At 44.5% G+C, this 18,633-nt stretch overlaps 1 protein-coding gene across 2 annotated transcripts in view; it reads right to left on the bottom strand.

Annotated features, from left to right (window-relative positions):
- Positions 1 to 10,081: 10,081 nt before the first annotated feature.
- The window catches only part of LOC309386717 (protein NipSnap homolog 2-like), a 291,445-nt gene continuing 282,893 nt past the window's right edge, over positions 10,082 to 18,633 (bottom strand). For both annotated transcript variants that reach the window (XM_081942425.1, XM_081942421.1), the window contains 5 exons: positions 17,976 to 18,116; positions 17,433 to 17,464; positions 15,813 to 15,907; positions 14,533 to 14,616; positions 10,082 to 11,603 (listed from right to left, as the gene is read on the bottom strand). In XM_081942425.1, coding sequence (XP_081798551.1) covers positions 11,539 to 11,603; positions 14,533 to 14,616; positions 15,813 to 15,907; positions 17,433 to 17,464; positions 17,976 to 18,116 — 417 coding nt within the window. In that variant the 3' untranslated portion in view covers positions 10,082 to 11,538. The remainder of the gene's footprint in view (positions 11,604 to 14,532; positions 14,617 to 15,812; positions 15,908 to 17,432; positions 17,465 to 17,975; positions 18,117 to 18,633) is intronic.

The following is an 18,633-nucleotide window of genomic DNA, read 5'->3' as shown; positions in this document are numbered from 1 at the left end:
ACTTTTTGGAAAACAAAGTTGTCTGCTAGGTTTGTTAGGAACCTGTTGGATCTTCCACTTGGTGCAGAGTTTGTTTCCCAGTTGATGTCAGGGTAGTTAAAATCTCCCATTATTATTGTGGTGTGCTTCCTACATACCTTAGTTAGCTGACTAGCAAAAAGTTCATCTACTTCCTCTGCTTGGTTGGGTGGCCTTTAGTATAGACCTATGGCAATGTCATTTCCCCCACAACCTTTAATATTGACCCAAATGCATTCAAGATAGTTCTCATCATTGTTGTGTTCTATTTCTGTAGAGATGTAGTTATTTCTTATATATAGTGCACCTTCTCTTTTATTTGGTCTATTTCTTTTAAATAATTTAAATCCTTCTAGCTGTATGTTCCATTTGTCGGTTTCATCCCACCAAGTTTCTGTAATGGCAATAATATCGTATCTGCCCTCTTTTACTTGAATTTCTAATTCGCCCTGTTTATTCCTCATACTTTGGGCATTGGTGTATAGACATTTGAGTCCATTTTGATTGACCTTGTGTTTACTGTCTATATAACCTGTGTTATGCTCAGGGAATCGATAGGAGGGCCTCCTGAATAAGGTGCTGGCCGGTGGTCTGAATGCTTGGACGTAGACGGGAAGACCTTATGCTTGTTCTTGTCCTCAATGAGGATGGGATCCAAGGCAGAGCTGAATAGCTTGTCTCCTGTGTAATCTGTCCCTGCCAAATGCCATTTCGCCCAGGACTCAGTTTGCCAGTTGTGTAGCCACAGCAACCTCAGTGGATGCCACTGAGGAAGACAATGCCCTGGAAGAATACTTTACCGCGTCTAGTGTGGCGTCTGCCGAGAACTGGGTGGCCATCATCAACTTCGTAATGTCTTGAAGTAGTCTCACGTCCGATGCGTGTCTCGGAGTTGTTCCAGCCATAGCAGGGTGGACCTGTTGAAAGAAGAGGCTGTGGCCGCCGCTCTGATCACCCAAGACATAGCCTGGAATGTCTTACTCATGACGAGATCCGCCTTCCTATCCTCCACCTTCAGACAGTAGGCGATGTCCCCCATCACCACCGCTGAGGAAGAGGCCAGGCCAACCACAAGAGCATCCACAGAGGGAACCTGTAAGGCTTGGGCAAAAGAAGCATTAGGATTGTAGAACCTACGATCGTTGCTCCCTGGAGTGGGGAAGTTACCAGGGTTAGACCATTGAGACTTGAGCACTTCCAGGAAAAGGTCAGGGGTTGGAATCTCCTCCTTTTCAACCTGGGGCCTGTGGAATGGCCCCTTCTTGGTCCTCCCACTCGTGCTAGGGACAGCAGCAGCCTGGTTGGGGTCAAGTGGGCTGTCCAGATCCGCTGTGGCCTTGACCTTCCACAGCAGGGAGCTGAACAGGGCTGGAGGAAATAGGCCCATGATGGCTGGGGCCTCTGGGGCCTGAGAGTCTTCTTCTTCAGAGAAGCCAAGACCCTCCTCCTCCAAACCCAGTCCCTCGCTAGCAGTGGAGGGAGAGAAAGATCTGAGCTCCCTGGCAGTTGTAGGTTTGGATTGGTCTGGACAACCTCGTGGGGCCCCACGAGAAGACTTTCGCCTAGAGTCTTGAAATTGGTGCTGCATGCCCAAGGCGATCACCTGAGCAATGGTTCTGGCTCAACCGTAATTTTTTCATATTCCTCCTGACTGTCTTTTTTAAATTTTACATTTTTATTGTATATTGGGTTTTTATTAAACGGGGCATGTTATGGTTTTAATTTGTCTAAATGTTTTAATCTATTGCCTCCTCCGTGCATGTAGGTTTGTGTATATATGTATGTTTATATATGTCTTAGTGTACGCCGCCCCGAGTCCTGCCCGGAAAGGGAGCGGCTAATAAATCCAAATTTATTATTATTATTATTATTTAATAACATTCTGAAAACTCTTTGAGAGCTCTGGGTAGGCTGGGGAGAGGCTGGGCGGCTCCAATGCTGGAGATTGAGAAGCCAAGCGCTGCCTAGGGCAGCCTGTTGCCCTATGGCCAAATGGATCTCCCCTTGCCCATGAGGGGTGAGAGGGCGATAGTGGGGGATAAGGGACTACCCCCCTAGGTGAGACACGTGGGGAGACCGGAGAGCCAGGAGGATCCTCATCCAGGTGAGAAGGCCTGAGGCTGTCCCTGATCCGCCTCCCAGCAGCCATGGTGATACAAACTTCCTTCCTGGGGGCCTCCTTCCTAGAGGACTTGGAAGTGCACTTCCTAGAGGTGGGTCTCCCCCTCGTACCTGGGTTAGCTCCCCGGGAGGGTCCCTCACCCGAGCCTGAACACCTAGGACAGCTAGGGGGTGCCGATCCCCCACTCCTCATGGCCTCCACCATCGCGTGCTTACTCATGGTTTGAAGCCTCTCTCTACCTCTCCTTCGATTCCCACTGGTCTGCAGCTGCTGCGTGGATTCGGAGCTCCTTTAAATCCACACGCTCCTCAGCCGTGCTGCTGATCCACGGCCCGCAAGAAGACCGGCCCACCGCCAAACAGATGGGGCCCTCCCCGGATTACCGGCAGAGTACAAACCCAAGTTACCCTCCTGGGTGCTGGCGGTGGTTGTGAGCGCTTGCGGCCTCTGTTCCCAAAGCGCCGATCCCTGTGCTCCGTGCGTGCGCCCTCGCTTCCATAATGGCAACCGCTGACCATGTGGTCCAAGTGCCTGTGCCGGCTCCGACTGAGCCGTATCTTCAATCCTGCTCACGTGATCCCCCTCCGCTGATCTGGGGATCGCATGCTGCAACGGCTAGCAGCGTGTGGCTTGGAGTCTGTCCGTCCGTCCGTCCCCCGCCGCCGCCCAGCGGATCAAGCCTTCAGCTATCGCAGCAAGCAAGCTTGTGCTAATGCCGGTAAGGAGGGCGCAGATAAGAGTGGAGAGAGGAGTCCTAAGTAATATTTGAAGCTGTAGTAATAATCTCGTACCAATGGAGAGCCAGCTAAAATAGCTTCTTCTGGGCTGAAGACTGAGGTTAATCTGGAGAGTCAGAAGGAGGAGCAGAGGGAGTGTCCTCAGATTTACCTCAGTCTCCCGGGCAAATGGGCCATGTTAATACCCAGCTGTGACTCCTCCCACGCCCCACTTCGGAGACCAAAGAGTTGAACTGAAAAAAATAAGTATGGCTGTGCTCACACAACATGCTTAACTTGATTACTGAATTAATTTATTTTCTGGCTTCATCTAAGATGTTGAACCAAACATTAGCCAAATAGACTAGGCTTGTACAACACACAAAGATAGATAGATACAGACACACAGATACACACAAACTTTAATCATTGTTAATGCTAATCTGATTCAACATGATGAACACTGCATTTTCTTTGTCATTGATATCCTAATGAATCAAGACATGTTAATACAACGCATGGTGGTAAATGTCGCATGGAAAAAGATGTAGGTCTGGGGAAAAAAGGAAGCTGAAAATTTTGGAATGAGGATTCGGGATAGGTCAGAGGTCACACAAGATTTGTAGAAAGAGTTTCAAAATAAGTGCAGAGAAGAGCAACGAAGATGATTAGGGGACTGGAGACTAAAACATATGAAGAACGGTTGCAGGAACTGGGTATGTTTAGTTTAATAGAAAGAAGGACTAGGGGAGACATGATAGCAGTGTTCCAATATCTCAGGGGTTGCCACAAAGAAGAGGGAGTCAAACTATTCTCCAAGGCACCTGAGGGTAGAACAAGAAACAATGGGTGGAAACTAATCAAGGAGAGAAGCAACTTAGAACTGAGGAGAAATTTCCTGACAGTTAGAACAATTAATCAGTGGAACAGCTTGCCTCCAGAAGTTGTGAATGCCCCAACACTGGAAGTCTTTGAGAAGATGTTGGATAGCCATTTGTCTGAAACGGCATAGGGTTTCCTGCCTAGGCAGGGGGTTGGACTAGAAGACCTCCAAGGTCCCTTCCAACTCTGCTATTGTATTGTATTGTAACAATAGAGGATGAAATAAGTAAAAGGAAGCCCTGCATGAATGTGCACACAGAGCTTCCAGCCACAAAGAGAATGGTTGTGGGGTGGTTTTGCTTACATATTGTGTTAAGCCAGGGTTTTTTAAACCTAGAGCCGTGATGGTGAACTTATGGCACACGTGCCACAGGTGGTACCCAGAGCCGTCCCTGCGGACACACAAGCCATCACCCCAGCTCAGCTCCATCGTGCATGTGTGCGCACCAGCTGTTTTTTGGATGTCTGCCATGCATGTGCAGGGCTGGGGTGCACATGTATGGTCGCACTTGCATGTGCAGGGGTCACGTGTGCATGCACAGGGGATGCACACAGGGGTTTGCTCATGCACACACATATGCGGGGATGGGGAGAGCATGGAGGGGTCATGCATGCATGCATGGGGCGTAGCACACGGGGGTCACATGGACATGCGTGAGGAGGGGTTGTGCACGCATTGCGTTATGCTTTTGGCACGTGATGACAAAAAGGTTATAGCCATCACTGACCTAGAGCTTATTGAATACAAGTCCTTGAGCTACAACATCAATGGAGCCTGCCCATCATAATCATAGCTCATGACAATCCTACATTGGATCACCCATGTGAATAACCCAATTGTATGACCTTCTCTGCAGCAGTTGTTAAGCAAATGCCGCAGTCATAAAGCGATCACTGTGGTTTTGCCAAAAACTGGAAGTAAATGCCGGTTTTCCGCAAATCCAATGTAAAATGTAGCCATATTACCGTGAGATGCAGCAAATGGCTATCAATTTGGCCTGGTTGCTGAGCATCTGAATTGTGGCCATGCAACTGCCACAGAGTCCCAACCATTAGAATTTCAACTCTTGGACGTAAGGCCCCCCACCCTCCAGGGAGGCCCATCCTAACTTCAAATGGTCATAAACCGAGTACTAATTTTATGCTATAGCAGCTTGGTTCACATGTTCAGCCGTGTTTCCAAAAAAAAGTAACACAACATGTGAATGCAGGCCACATAGGCACATATCTTCTAACCAAACTTTTAACCCTTTCGACAAAAGGATTGCATGGCAATTGGCACACTTTTGTTGGCCACGATAGGCTATTAAGTCACTGATCAGTGAAGCTGGGTAGATGCCAGTGGCCGGTCAGAAAGTTCAAGGGCTTCCATGAAAAAATTCCACTGTTTGACAGACAAAACAAACAGCTGGCTTTCAGGCTCAGGGAACAGGCCACATGTTAGAAGCACCCAGATGAGAAATGATCGGGTGACACAACACCAAACCTTCACTTTTTGAACTGAAGAGCAAAAACAAAAATAGGAAGCCATACTGACAGCCACAGCCTAGGGCGAACTCCATGTTTGCATTTGCCAGTCCAAAGGAAAAAAACAATGGCATCTTAAGGTAAGGTAAAGGTTCCCCTCACACATATTTATTTATTTATTTATTTATTTATTTATTTGAACTTATTAGTCGCCCCCTCTCCCCACAGGGACTCGGGGCGACGTACAAAAGCAACAATCAAAACAGTATCATATAGAGGAGGTAAAAATAAATAAATAAATTACAGTGCTTAGAAAAAGTTAAAACCCCAATAACATTAAAAATTTAAAAACTAAAAGTAACAGTTAAAAATGACCAAGGGGTGGAGAAGCTGTAGAATTATGCCAGGCCGGCTAGTCGAAACAGGTAGGTCTTCAATTTCATACGGAAGGAGCGGAGGTCGGTTGTTGTCCTAATGTCTGGGGGGAGGTCATTCCAAAGGGTAGGGCCCACCACAGAGAAGGCCCTACTCCTGGGCACCGCCCTCTGACACTCTCTGGAGGACGGCACCCGGAGGAGTCCCTCTCTGTGTGAGCGAATGGGTCGTAGGGATGTATGGGGCAGGACACGATCCCGCAGATAACTAGGCCCTGTGCCATGGAGCGCTTTGAAGATGGTGACTAACACCTTGAAGTGCACCCGGTAGGCCACAGGAAGCCAGTGCAGCTCGCGCAGGAGAGGTGTTATATGGGAGAACCTCGATCTCCCCATAATTACCCGCGTGGCTGCATTCTGGACCAACTGCAGTCTCCGGGTGCACCTCAAGGGGAGCCCCATGTAGAGAGCATTACAGTAGTCCAGGCGAGACGTCACCAGCGCGTGAGTGACTGTGCGCAAGGCCTCCCGGTCCAAAAGGGGTCGCAATTGGCGCACCAGGCAAACCTGGTGGAACGCCCCCCTCGCCACGGCTGCCACATGATCTTCCATAGCCAGCCGGGCATCAAGGAGGACGCCCAAATTGCGCGCCCGTTCCACCGGGGCTAATTGCTCATCCCCGATGGCCAGCGATGGAATGTGCTGGTTGAACCATGAAGCCGGAAGCCACAGCCACTGTCTTGGAGGGGTTGAGCTTGAGCCTGTTGTCACCCATCCAGACCCGTACGGCTTCCAGACACCGGGACATCACTTCGACGGCCTCGTTGGGGTGGTTTGGGGTGGAAATATACAGCTGAGTGTCATCAGCGTACAGATGGTATCCCACCCCGAAACCACGGATGATCTCGCCCAGCGGCTTCATATATGTGTTGAACAGGAGAGGCGAGAGGATCGACCCCTGTGGGACCCCACAAGTAAGGGGCCTCGGGGTCGACCTCTGCTCCCCTGCCAACACACATTGCGTCCGGCCAGAGAGGTAGGAGCGGAACCACCGTAACACGGTGCCTCCGACCCCCAACCCCTCCAGACGGCGCAATAGGATACCATGGTCGATGGTATCGAAAGCCGCCGAGAGGTCTAATAGGACAAGGATGGAGGAACAACCCCCATCCTTTGCCCTCCAGAGATCATCCACCAACGCGACCAAGGCCGTCTCTGTGCTGTGACCGGGTCGGAAGCCGGACTGGCGCGGGTCTAGATAATCAGCTTCCTCCAGGTGACGCGGGAACTGCTGAGCCACCACACTCTCAACAACCTTCGCTAAAAAAGGAAGGTTGGAGACAGGACGATAATTTGCTAGCTCCTTTGGGTCCAGAGAAGGCTTCTTGAGCAGGGGTCTCACCACCGCCTCTTTCAAGGCGGCTGGTAAAAGGCCCTCACTCAGCGAAGCGTTCACCAGTCCCAGTAGCCAGCCTCGTGAGCCCTCCCAGGAAGCCAGTACCAACCAGGAGGGACACGGGTCCAATAAACATGTGGTGGCTCGCAGTCGCCCGCGCAACCTGTCCAAATCTTCGGTGACAACAGGGTCAAACTCCTCCCAGCGTGGTCTCTCAAGACTAGCCTCGGACGCCCCCCCTGGAGCACTGGAGTGGGTCCATCACCTCCGGATCTGATCAATTTTATCCTGCAGGTATTCCCCAAATTCCTCTGCCCTGCCCTGCAATGGGGGATCCCGCTGCCCCTGTGACAGAAGGGAGCGGGTCACCCGAAACAGGGCGGCAGGGCGGTTCTCTGCGGACGCTATAAGGGTGGCACAATACTGACGTTTGGCCACTCTTATTGCCACAAGGTAGGTCCTTAAGTAGGCTCTTACCTGTGTTCGGTCGGATTCGGAGCGGGAGGATCTCCACTTGCTCTCTAGGCGTCTCCTGTGGCGTTTCATCGCCCTTAGCTCCCCGTTAAACCAGGGGGCCCGGGTCGATCGTTGCCACATATGTGCTCGTCGTTCCCGACTCTAGGGGGCGGCGCTCATCTGTTTCACAGCCGAAGAGCCAGCGCTGTCCGAAGACGTCTCTGGTCATGTGGCGGCATGACTAAACACCAAAGGCGCACGGAACGCTGTTACCTTCCCACCAAAGGTGGTTCCTATTTTTTTATTTGTATTTTTACATGCTTTCAAATTGCTAGGTTGTCAGAAGCTGGGACAAGTAATGGGAGCTCACTCCGTTACGCGGCGGTAGGGAGTCAAACTGCCGAACTGCTGACTTTTCTGATCGGCCTTTTTTTTTACCCTCCCCAGGCTCCGGAGGCCTTCCTGAAGCCTGGGGAGGGTGAAAACAGCCTTCCCCGGCCTCCGGAATCCAGAAACAGATCGTTTCCGAACTTCTGGTAGGCCCGTTGGGCTCATTTTTCACCCTCCCCAGGCTTCCGGAAGGCCTCCAGTCTGGAGAGGGCAAAAAATCCCCCCCCCATGGCGGGGGTCATGCATACATACATGTGGTGGGGTCGCACATGCAGGTAGGCGGGATGCATTGACTTGTGGGTGTGGGCATACACGTGCGCACAATAGTGCATGCACATACAATTTTGTCACACTTTTACAAAAAGGTTCGCCATTACTGATCTAGTTTATCCAAAGTATGGACGTCAGTATATCTCAGCCACTATTAAGCTTTGCCTGAATGTGGATCTGCCTGGGCTTGACAAAGGAAAGCAGTGTCTGTCTTGATTGGCAAGGAAAATTCATGGTTACCTAGAAAGATCAAAGCGCCACTTTTTTGAAGATGGAGTGGAGAAGCAGGTAAAGTATCAGCTGTAAGCTGGCACCAGTCTCTCAGCCACGAAAACCAGTTACAAGTGGGAATTCCTTTATCAGCATACTTTTGAGGACAGCGATAGTGATAAAGGACTTTTACTGTCACTGCATTGCCTAACTCCCATTTGGTAGGCTCTTCAGACAGAATTACTTTTTATTCACATAGGTATACTATCAATGATATTGCTTCCTGATATTTGTAAGAAAGAAATAACTGCTCTGATATGTTGCAATTAATTTCAATTTCTTTTCTCTGAGTGCCCTAGAAAATATATTCTAGTTCCTAGTTCTAGTTCAATATTCACTTTTTAATTTTGCTTCTTGATTAATTTATTTGGAAGTAATATATAACAAAGGGGATCTTTTGCCTATGATCGCTAGAGTAGATTAACACCATCTAGTGGTCTGCCATGAACATTGCATGCCTTTTTTGTAATTTTGAGTTTTCAGAGATTTCTGGTGACTTTATTTTTAAAAATAAAGTTTGATTTTATCACTTGTGAGATCTTCCAAGGACGGAAATGATGTCTTCACGCTACCAGGTTCATTATATATATTCTTTATTTCCATTTAAAAAAATATTTTATTTGCTACAAAGGCACTACAGGTTGTATACTGTAAGCCTTCTTTTTTCTCAAACTAGAATTAGAGGGAAGATGCTAGATAGCAGCAATAATTACCAAACTGCTACACACAGGGCCACATTGTGTAGATTCAGTGGGCTTCTAGACAAGAGCTTTTGAAACCGCCAGCCTCTCACCCACAGGTACAGCCAATTAACTACATCTTAGTTAATATTTTGTGGCATGGCATGTTAGTACAGGATGTGGATGGAAAATTACAGGGAGTCCCAGAGCTACAGCGAGATCGTGAAGTCAAAAACCATGTTGGAAGAAAGCAGTGGGACGCCAGTTCTGTTGCTAAGAAATCAACACAAATATACACATTAAATTACCAGGAGTGGAGCTTGATTTAAGTAGTCCTATTACATCTGGGTTGCAAAAATCCAGTTGATCACTAGAAGTCAGCAAAGTCTAGATATGTAGCACAAACGTCAAGGGACGACTTATCTTTTTCTGCTAAAACTGATTCACTGTTGACTAGATTAAACATGCTATTTGCTGCTTTACTCTTGATAACTGGCAATATTTGATCTATGGATCTCAATCCATGAAATAAAACAAAATCTATGCTGCAACTAGCTTCATGTACCTTAGGCTGCTCTCCAGATTCATTAGATAAATCCATATTCCTCCAGCTGAGGTTGGATAGGGGACAGGCAGGCAGGAAGGTTGTTTCAACTAGCTTCAAAGGAGAAAACAGAAATCCCCGATAGTCCTTATATCAAAACTCATGTAAGGAAAGACATCCATAATCCTGACTAGTTCTTGGGATTTGATTTTCCTTCCAAGGTTTTCCCAAAGGTGCTTTTTTCAAGAGGCAACTGGATTTTCTTGTTTATCTTTGAAGACGTTTCGCTTCTCATCCAAGAAGCTTCTTCAGCTCAGAAGCTTCTTGGATGAGAAGCAAAATGTCTTGAAAAGAAAACCCAGCTCCGTAAATCAGATTAAAATACTTTATGCAAGTAAATTCAATTCAGTAAATTCAGTAAGACTTTATATTCTGTCTCCAAGCAAAAAGAAACAATATCTAATAATAATCAGTAAAGCTCAAACAATGCCCATGATATGAGAAAATCAATAAGATTTTATTATGTTTTGCCAAAAATCGCTGAAATGTTGGATACATCATAGATGATAGATAACAGTGTATTACACTGATTCATCAACTTACAAGATAATCACTTCAATGTATCTACATTATACACACATATAAAAAAATCCATCTATTCTAAAAGAAAATCAAAAACAGACAATTAGACATGGCAGAAACATTAATTTGTCTTTAGGTAATTTAATAGGCAATCTTTTTATTACCTTTTCTGAATTGCCATCTACAAAAGAATCCCAGACATGATTAAAATGTTTTTTTAAAAAAATCTGTCCATAACCTACTTTACTGTGTGAGTCTAGGAGTGTTTGTAAAATATTTTAACATACTGATCCTTCTTTAGCTGATTCTCATGCTATAGATTAGGGAATTCTCTAAATATGTCACACTGATTGCCTTCCCAAAGCTGAAGATATATGGCTTGAACCTCATCTAATTGCACAGCCATCCACAATACATTCTAGGGAACTTTTTGCCACTGACTCTTGACTGAAACAGAGCAACCAGGATGGGGTATTTACAGATGGGATGCCAGGGGATGAGTGTCTTTACTTTGCGATTTAAGTTTATAGTTCCCAACAAAAAACAAGAAAGGGAAGGTCTTGAAGAAAAATGAAAATTAGAGGAAGACTTACCGTAATCGTCACTTCTCCCCTATTGACAACAGCTTCATTGTTTTGGGAAATTGGTCTTATTTAACATAATGGGACTTCCTGATGAGTAAAGGCTGACAGATGCAAACTGCACAGATAGTTGCAGATCAAACTATATTAAGAAACTTAGATTTTTTTTCCTTTTGATATTCTAATTTTGCGCCTACATTCCTAGTGTCTTTAAGTGAACATTGGTGATTTTGTATTGCAGGAAGCCCCTTTGCTCTTAGGAGCAACTTGTAACAAATATCCTTGAGGTGACAGTAAACTTTTCCTAGAAAGAAGAAAGCAACCATGCCATTTGCCTTCTACGTAAATCTGGAGAAGCGTAAAAAAGGAGGAAGTCTTTCCCCAGCAATGATTTATACCACAAGGCCCAATACGCTGAATAAGCAGATATGAAGGTGAAAATGCTCAATTGTCTCCCCATAATAAAATGCAGATGTTCAAATGGTTAAAGCTCATGCTACTATCACTGAAGCGTGTGTGCTTCCATCAGTAGTTGCTGCCTGTCCAAGAGCTTCTGCATCGGCAGTCATATGGTTGAAAGCTAAGACTTAAATGATCACCCTGCAAATCTTCCATATGGATTTCTAAGTGCTCCTGCAGGATCTGAAGAAAAGATTTATCAGCCTCGGTATATAATACTTTGGGACGTCAAAGTTTTCACTGCCAAACACATGCCATCAAAATTAACTAAAAAAACAACAACCAAAAAGTCACTTTATATCAATGCATAGGCATCGGCTGACCAGTAGCTTTATTGAAGTGGAGAAATCTTCAAAGGTATCATAATCCTGGATTCCATTTCCTGAATAAGTGGCACTGAAAATAAATAAAAACACGTAAAGTGATATATGTGACACATGAAAAATGAATGGCTGCTGTAGCCAGAGGAAATATAAGGTGCATTCCTGCAGCCCAGAGAGCCTGTGAAAGTAGCCACCACAACTGTAAATATATATTCAGAAGTGGCTGGAGGCATCATAGAAAAAGCTGTAGTCATGCCTAATATCTGTAGGTATACAGAGAACCAGGTGAGTAGCATCTGCAAGGGGAGGGTAAAAAGAACAGCACCCCAACACAGCAGTTGCAGGTGTACAATTAAAACACCACCCCTTTACACAGGTGTATGATTCACTCACAGAAAGAGCAGGGCTTCACTCCTTGCAGTTATGGCCACAATCTTGACACACACACACATCCCATGCCTCTGCTCTAAGCAGCTTTACATGGACAAAGACGCACTGTGGGGGAAATCCCGATAGGACATGTGATGGCAGCTTTGTTCTGCCCAGCATTTCGAAACTCTTCTGAGACTTTAGAAAAAAGAAAGTATGTTGCTCCTGATAAGGGAGAAGAGCAACCCATGAGGCAGAGCCAAGAGTGGGATGAGTTTAAGAAACAGGGATACAAAAAGTGGCAAGAAGAAGATAAAAAAGGGAAAGGGAGACAGAATAATTAGAAATCCTGAGCAAAAGGGCCTCCTTTATCAGAGCAGCATCTGGACACAGCAAAAACTCCCCGGGAACTTAGCTCGGTTTGGAAGTAGGCATGTCAAGGACAAGGCTCAGATAGGTAATATGTTTACTCCGTAGCACATCACTGACTACAGAGTCTAAGCAAGCCAATTTTCTATACACAGTATAAGAGCCTGAGGATTTTAATCTTAACAGGTCTTTCTCCTGTCCAGATTTCATGTCACTCATTTCTCGTCTTGGAAATGGAGAGAAGCCACCCTTTGATTTGATAATAAAATGTGTCTGGTCTCCAGCTCTCTGTCTTCAGCCTTGGCAGCTTCAGACTCCGTACTCTCAGCCCTGGCCACATAACAAGCTCCACACGTGATGAGCATTGTTGTTGATAAGTGTCCTCAAAAATCCTTAACTTTGCTGATCTCAGCATCTATCTCCAGTAGAAAACATTATTGTTTAATCCTCATCACATTTAAATAAGTATAGAAATATGGTCCGAAATGCTTGCTAATCTGTTGTGGCCCAGCAGGAGCCGTTGGAGCTGCCACCAGACTCCGACAGCGAGGGTCCCTATGAGTCAGCTCTGGAGGACGTGGAGGACCCTGGACAGGGTTCAGACTCCGAGCAGGGACCAGAGAGGCTGGTTGGCCACCAGGAGGCGCCTGAGGCATGGAGCAGTGGTGAAAGCCAAAGGGAGCGTGCTCCTGACATCATGCCTTGAAGCAGTGGGGAGGAGACAAGGGAGTGGTTTCTGGATGCCCGGCAATGGAGAGCTGATAGACGTAGAGATCAGCTATGCAGTTACAAGAGATGATTGGACTCAGGTGATCGTAATCAGGCTCCTCTCAAGGCTATTTAAGGAAGGACTTTCCGAAAGCTGTTTTTGCAGGAATCAACTTATCATTAGAGTTGGAGACGCTCTCAAATCTGTGTCGTACCTCGGCAGGTTGGATTGCTGCCAAGGTGTTATCTGTACCTTGGCAGGCTGGATTGTGGCCAAGGTTTAAACTGTGTGTAAATAAAACGTCTTGCAGAGACCTTGTTTCGGAGTGCTTTGGTATACGAGAAGGGGGGTCAGAACACTAATCTTATCTTCACTTTCCAACCCCAAAACTACCCTGAACTCAAACTTCTCAGTTAGTCAACCTAGTCTCGAGGATCATGGGTACTTGGAGAAGAGAATCTGTACCTAAAGATGGAATAACTAAGAGAGAAAGCTAAAAAGTTTCAGGGCCACAATATCTTACTTACTTACTTACTTACTTACTTACTTACTTACTCACTCACTCACTCACTCACTCATTCATTCATTCACCAAAATTTTACCCTACTGAAATCTAATAAACAAAATATAAAGCAGGTTGCAATATGAAAATCCCAAGAGGGGCCATCCAGAATTACACAAGCAAGCGGTAAGAACTGATAAGAACAGGGGGGGAAATGGTATCTTATATCAGTTTAAGTGAATGCCATCAAAGAGAGTTCAGAGCATAGAATTATTCCAGCAAGGAGACTGCTCTGAAGTGTGACACTGCCATAGAACAGCAGTCCCTTCAGCCTCTCTTCCTAAACTCTCCGAAATGAGGGATTATGAGCAGTTTCTCCCTGAAAGTTCTAATAGAATGAACTGACACTGGGTGAAACACAGAGTCTCGTAGATACAGCATGCTGGGTCATAAAATACTTTATAGATCTAAATCAGAGCCTCATGTGCACCTGGAAGCCAATCAGCCATCAGTGCAGGGTCCACAAATTGGAAAAATCTCTCTCATCTCCAGGAGCCAATAAGTGTGTGGGCCACTGCACTCTGGAGCATTTGGGAGTTTCTGGGTAATCTTAAAAGGCAATAGCAATAGCACTTAGACTTATGTACCGCTTTACAGCCCTCTCTAAGCGGTTTACAGAGTCAGCCTATTGCCCCCAACAATCTGGGTCCTCATTTTACCCACCTTGGAAAAATGGAAGGCTGAGTCAACCTTGAGCCTGGTGAGATTTGAACTGCCAAACTGCAGTCAGTTGGCAGTCACCAGAAGTAGCCTGCAGTACTGCACTCTAACCACTGTGCCACCGCAGCTCAATCTTAAAAGCAGCCTGATACAAGGAATATTGACGCATCCCAGGGTATTTAATATTTGTGAGCTGCCCAGAGTTGTCTCTGAGTTACTGTAGCCAGCTTCTCTGCACCATGTCAGGCTGCAAATTGGAGCACCAGCATAGGCACCTCTGGCCATGGCTTCCACATGCTATGCAAGCAGGAGCTGTGAGGTTTAAACTGTTACCTGTATAATACACGAGCTCATCCCATCCATGCTTGTTCCAGGCAGAATTCCTTATGTCTTCTCTCGTCTGCAGGTCTTTGTAAGCTGCAAGTATGGGTAGAAAAGAAGATTTGTAGCTTCAGTGATGTGATAGCCAACAATAAGTTTTAATTACAACAAAATGCCATTCAAGGCTTGGCAATGTGATAACTACAAGGGTCAATGTACCATTTGGCATATATCCTCCTGATACTGGCCATTCCTTTTATTTTTCATTCTTTCAGGATGGCCAAGAGCACTTCAAAGTGATTTAGCTTCTAACAGAGAAGCAAAGCTGTCTTCCTAGGCAGATGGCCCAGGACTCTCCAGCACTTCATGTTGAAGAACTCTTAGCGATCTAGAAAAGAAAAGGAAAGTAGTGTGGTGCTATGGAGGCCAGGGAATGGCTCAGAATATGGGAGAAGAAAATAGTGAATCTCGCCATTTTAACATGAACAAAACCCACAATTTCCAAAGGGACATTAAAAGAATACAAATAATAGTTGAACTTGCTCTTATGTTTGGACTGACAAAGAGGAGGCCAACCTATTCTCCAAAGCACCCAAAGTCAGGACAAGAAACAATGGATGGAAACTAATCAAGGAGAGAAGCAAGCTAGAACGAAGGGAACATTTCCTAATAGTGAGGACAATTAATCAGTGGAATGGCTTGCCTTCAGAAGTTGTGGGTGCGCCATAACTGGAGGCTTTTAGGAAGTGACTGGACAGCCACTTCTCTCGAATGATATAGGGTCTCCTGCATGAGCAGGGGATTGAACTAGAAGTCCTCCAAGGTCCCTTCCAACTCTGTAATTAATCTCTCAAACCACCCCCAAATTAAAACTTGTCCACGTTGTGGGCCTTGACATGGCCTTTAAGCCAACTGGAATTAGACACACATGACCTAGAGCTGTGATGGCGAACCTATGGCACATGTGCTGGAAGTGGTACACAGAGCCATCTCTCTGGGCATCCGAGCCATCGTCTGTTCTTCTTCCAGGTTCTGGCACGCTGGCCAGCTGGTCTTAACTCACACGGGAATGCCGGAAACTGGAAGAACAGCCGCCCTGTGTGCACGTCTGCGCTGGGCGGCTGCACGTCCAAATTCCGTCCAATGCACATGCGCGCATGAAAACCAGTTAGCCGGTGTGCATTTGAAAATGGAAGATCATCTTCCTGGCATGCGCATGCGCACTGGACAGCTTGGTGTTGAAAAGGTTCGCCAATGCTGGCCTAGAAGATAACAGTGAAGTCAAGCCCTACCCCAAAGATGATGGACCATGTATAACTGCCCAATCTGTGAGAAAAATCCACCAACAGCTTCCTTATCATCCTGCCGGATACGAATAGCCCGGGCCCTGAAAGGAAGGAGATGATTGTTTACAAACCTAATGCTGCAGTTGACATAAATGCTGCGTCATAGCTCAATCACAGCAATAAGCAACAGATTGCAGAGCCACATGTTGCTATATATAATATTTAGAGCAATAGAAGTAGCTTGGAAGACCTGAAGCCAACAGCAATGTTTGGATTACAGCACCAAAGGGGTAAGTCAGCTTTATGTAGGTTACTTAGAATATAAAGAGTACCTTGCATCCATTAATGATTTTACAACCATTTTTTTATTTATTTAAAACATTTGTAAAGTCGCCCATCTTAAGTCAAACTCTGGTTGTCTTATTATATAATTTATTAAAACAAATCTGCCTGGCCAATCTCCTTGATTTGTAAAACAGGAACCGGCAACTTTTTTGGGACCACTTCAGAATTTAAAGGTTTTGAAATTGGGCTTTGCAGACACTAATCCAATTTGCGAAGAACCAGGATCCAGGAGATGCCCTTTAGATGCTGTCATTATCCGTAGGGGCCAGGATGGTATTTGTCATTTAACAACTTCTTTATGTTCTCCAATTCTGTCCTCAATCATGTTACTTCATATCAAACTGCCTTATACTAAATTAGACAGTTTTAAACAATACCGTTTATGATGACTAGCCAAAGTTCCTTATTCTCAGGATTCCAGCAGCTGCTTCATACAAAGAATTTCTTTTAATACATGTTTTTTTTTGCTGGAAGTTCTGAGTCTAGGGTTAATTAGCCTGTCCTAAAATAATGGATTGGTCACTTTATATAGAAAATCAGATAAAAGTGAATTTGCCTAATGATCCATATTAATGTGATCGTGAACTGGAAAAAATGGGATGAGAGTATGAATGTGTCTGGAATAAATTCTTACTTTGTCTTTTAAATTAAAAAAAAACATTTATGGCCAATATTACTAAAGAGGTTGTTATCCAAAATAATTATTCGCTTGATGTGGCAATGCTACATAACTTATTTTACTTATATTTACAATCAATTCAACAAAGCAAGCTTCTACTCTTCTCAATTTGCAGGGGAGAATCTGAGGCTCAACCTAGTCGTAAAATTCAGCACATCTAAAAATAAAAGATATAAATCGCATTATAAGCATGATTTATACTTGTCAGTATTTATGCCAACTATGCTTATGCACGTTTTATGCCTAAAAAGCTGGAAAAATCTTCTTATTTTCATTTTGTAACGTACACCTTTATTTTTCCTAGTAAGGGTTTCTTTACCATAAAGATGCTTGCCCTTTGGGGTTAACAGAGTCAGATAAGGAGGAATGAGCAGGATAAATATATATGAAGGCGCCTGATATATTTTTTTCAGCTATTTACAATGATGAAAGATGCTAAGATCTCAACAGGTATTTGGGAAATAGAATATTGCATTAAATGATACCTAATTAGTCTTGCACTATTATTTATGTTTTTAGTAATTTCCTTCCAACCCCTGGAAGCAGTCTATAAATTTATACTGCAACCTACAACGCCATCTTCAACACATTATGGCTCTTACCAGTAGTTGCCCCATTCAATCATTGTTCCAGGCTGAAAACAAACAAAATATATCATTAGATCTAAAATGGCTTCTTCTTATCACCTACAAGCTAAGAATTAATACCCTGGTTTCTAATTTCTTTGTTTTAGCCTACCAATTCGAGTTTCAGTTTCTTTTCAAAAGCAACATTAAGAACAATGACATAACGCTGTTAACAGTTGAAGTGCTTACTTCACCACCCCCACCCCCAAAATGACCCTATTGTCAAAAAATAGAATTTTCAGCAGAAAACAAATACACTTAAGCAGTATTGGTACTCTAGTGCGGCATTTCTATCAAGAACCAAATTGCCATTTTTGTCTTATTATAGTTGTATTATCCGAATAAGCTTCCACAAGTATGCAATCTTAAGACATTATTTCTGAGTAATTAACTACTGTTAATCCAATAAGATGCAGGCTAAGTCCTGAGGTTGTACTGAAAGCACGTATGCTTCTTCTTTAACTATCTTTAAAAAATAAGTCATGCAAATTCTATACCTGTGGAAAAAAGCCCACTCACACGTAATTGGTAAGACCTTAATTCATAGATGTTGGGTCCTTCCCTGGAAGTAGGCTCATTCCAAAAGCTGAACTCCAAGAGCAACTGATTCTTGCGGGACAGAAGCATGTTTCCTCTTGCTTTGCGAAACTCTGTAAATTCCTAAACAACAACAACAAATTGGATTCCTTAAGGGTATTGTGAAAAGACATTATATTTTTAAAAGAATTTATCCAGATTTTTTTAAAATATTCATAATCCAATAATGGAATAAATATCAAACGCCCCAAACTTGTTGGCTTTTCCCAAAGCTTTAAAACATGGCTATGTACCTGGGCTTGGAATGTTTTAAGAGTCTTGTCACTTGGCTTTACCATTAGTTGATTAATCATAATGACGACTATTTGTATTTATTTATTTTGTGGATGCCTTTTTATTGTTTTAATGCTTGTTAAATTGTTTTAATTGTTTTATATTTTTAGAAATGTAAGCCACCCAGAGTCACTTGGTTGAGTTGGGTGGCTATAGAAAATGAATGGATGGATGGATGGATGGATGGATGGATGGATGGATGGATGGATGGATGGATGAGTGATTCCTAATAGATACCGAACTCTAGACCTGTCAATGATAATGTAAATACTATTTGAATAAATCTTACTTTATATAAAATGTGAGG

This window comes from Natrix helvetica (assembly GCF_964273705.1).
Source record: "Natrix helvetica genome assembly, chromosome: 2".
Classification (NCBI taxonomy): Eukaryota; Metazoa; Chordata; class Lepidosauria; order Squamata; family Natricidae; genus Natrix; species Natrix helvetica.
This window is presented reverse-complemented; position numbering and strand designations above follow the sequence as displayed.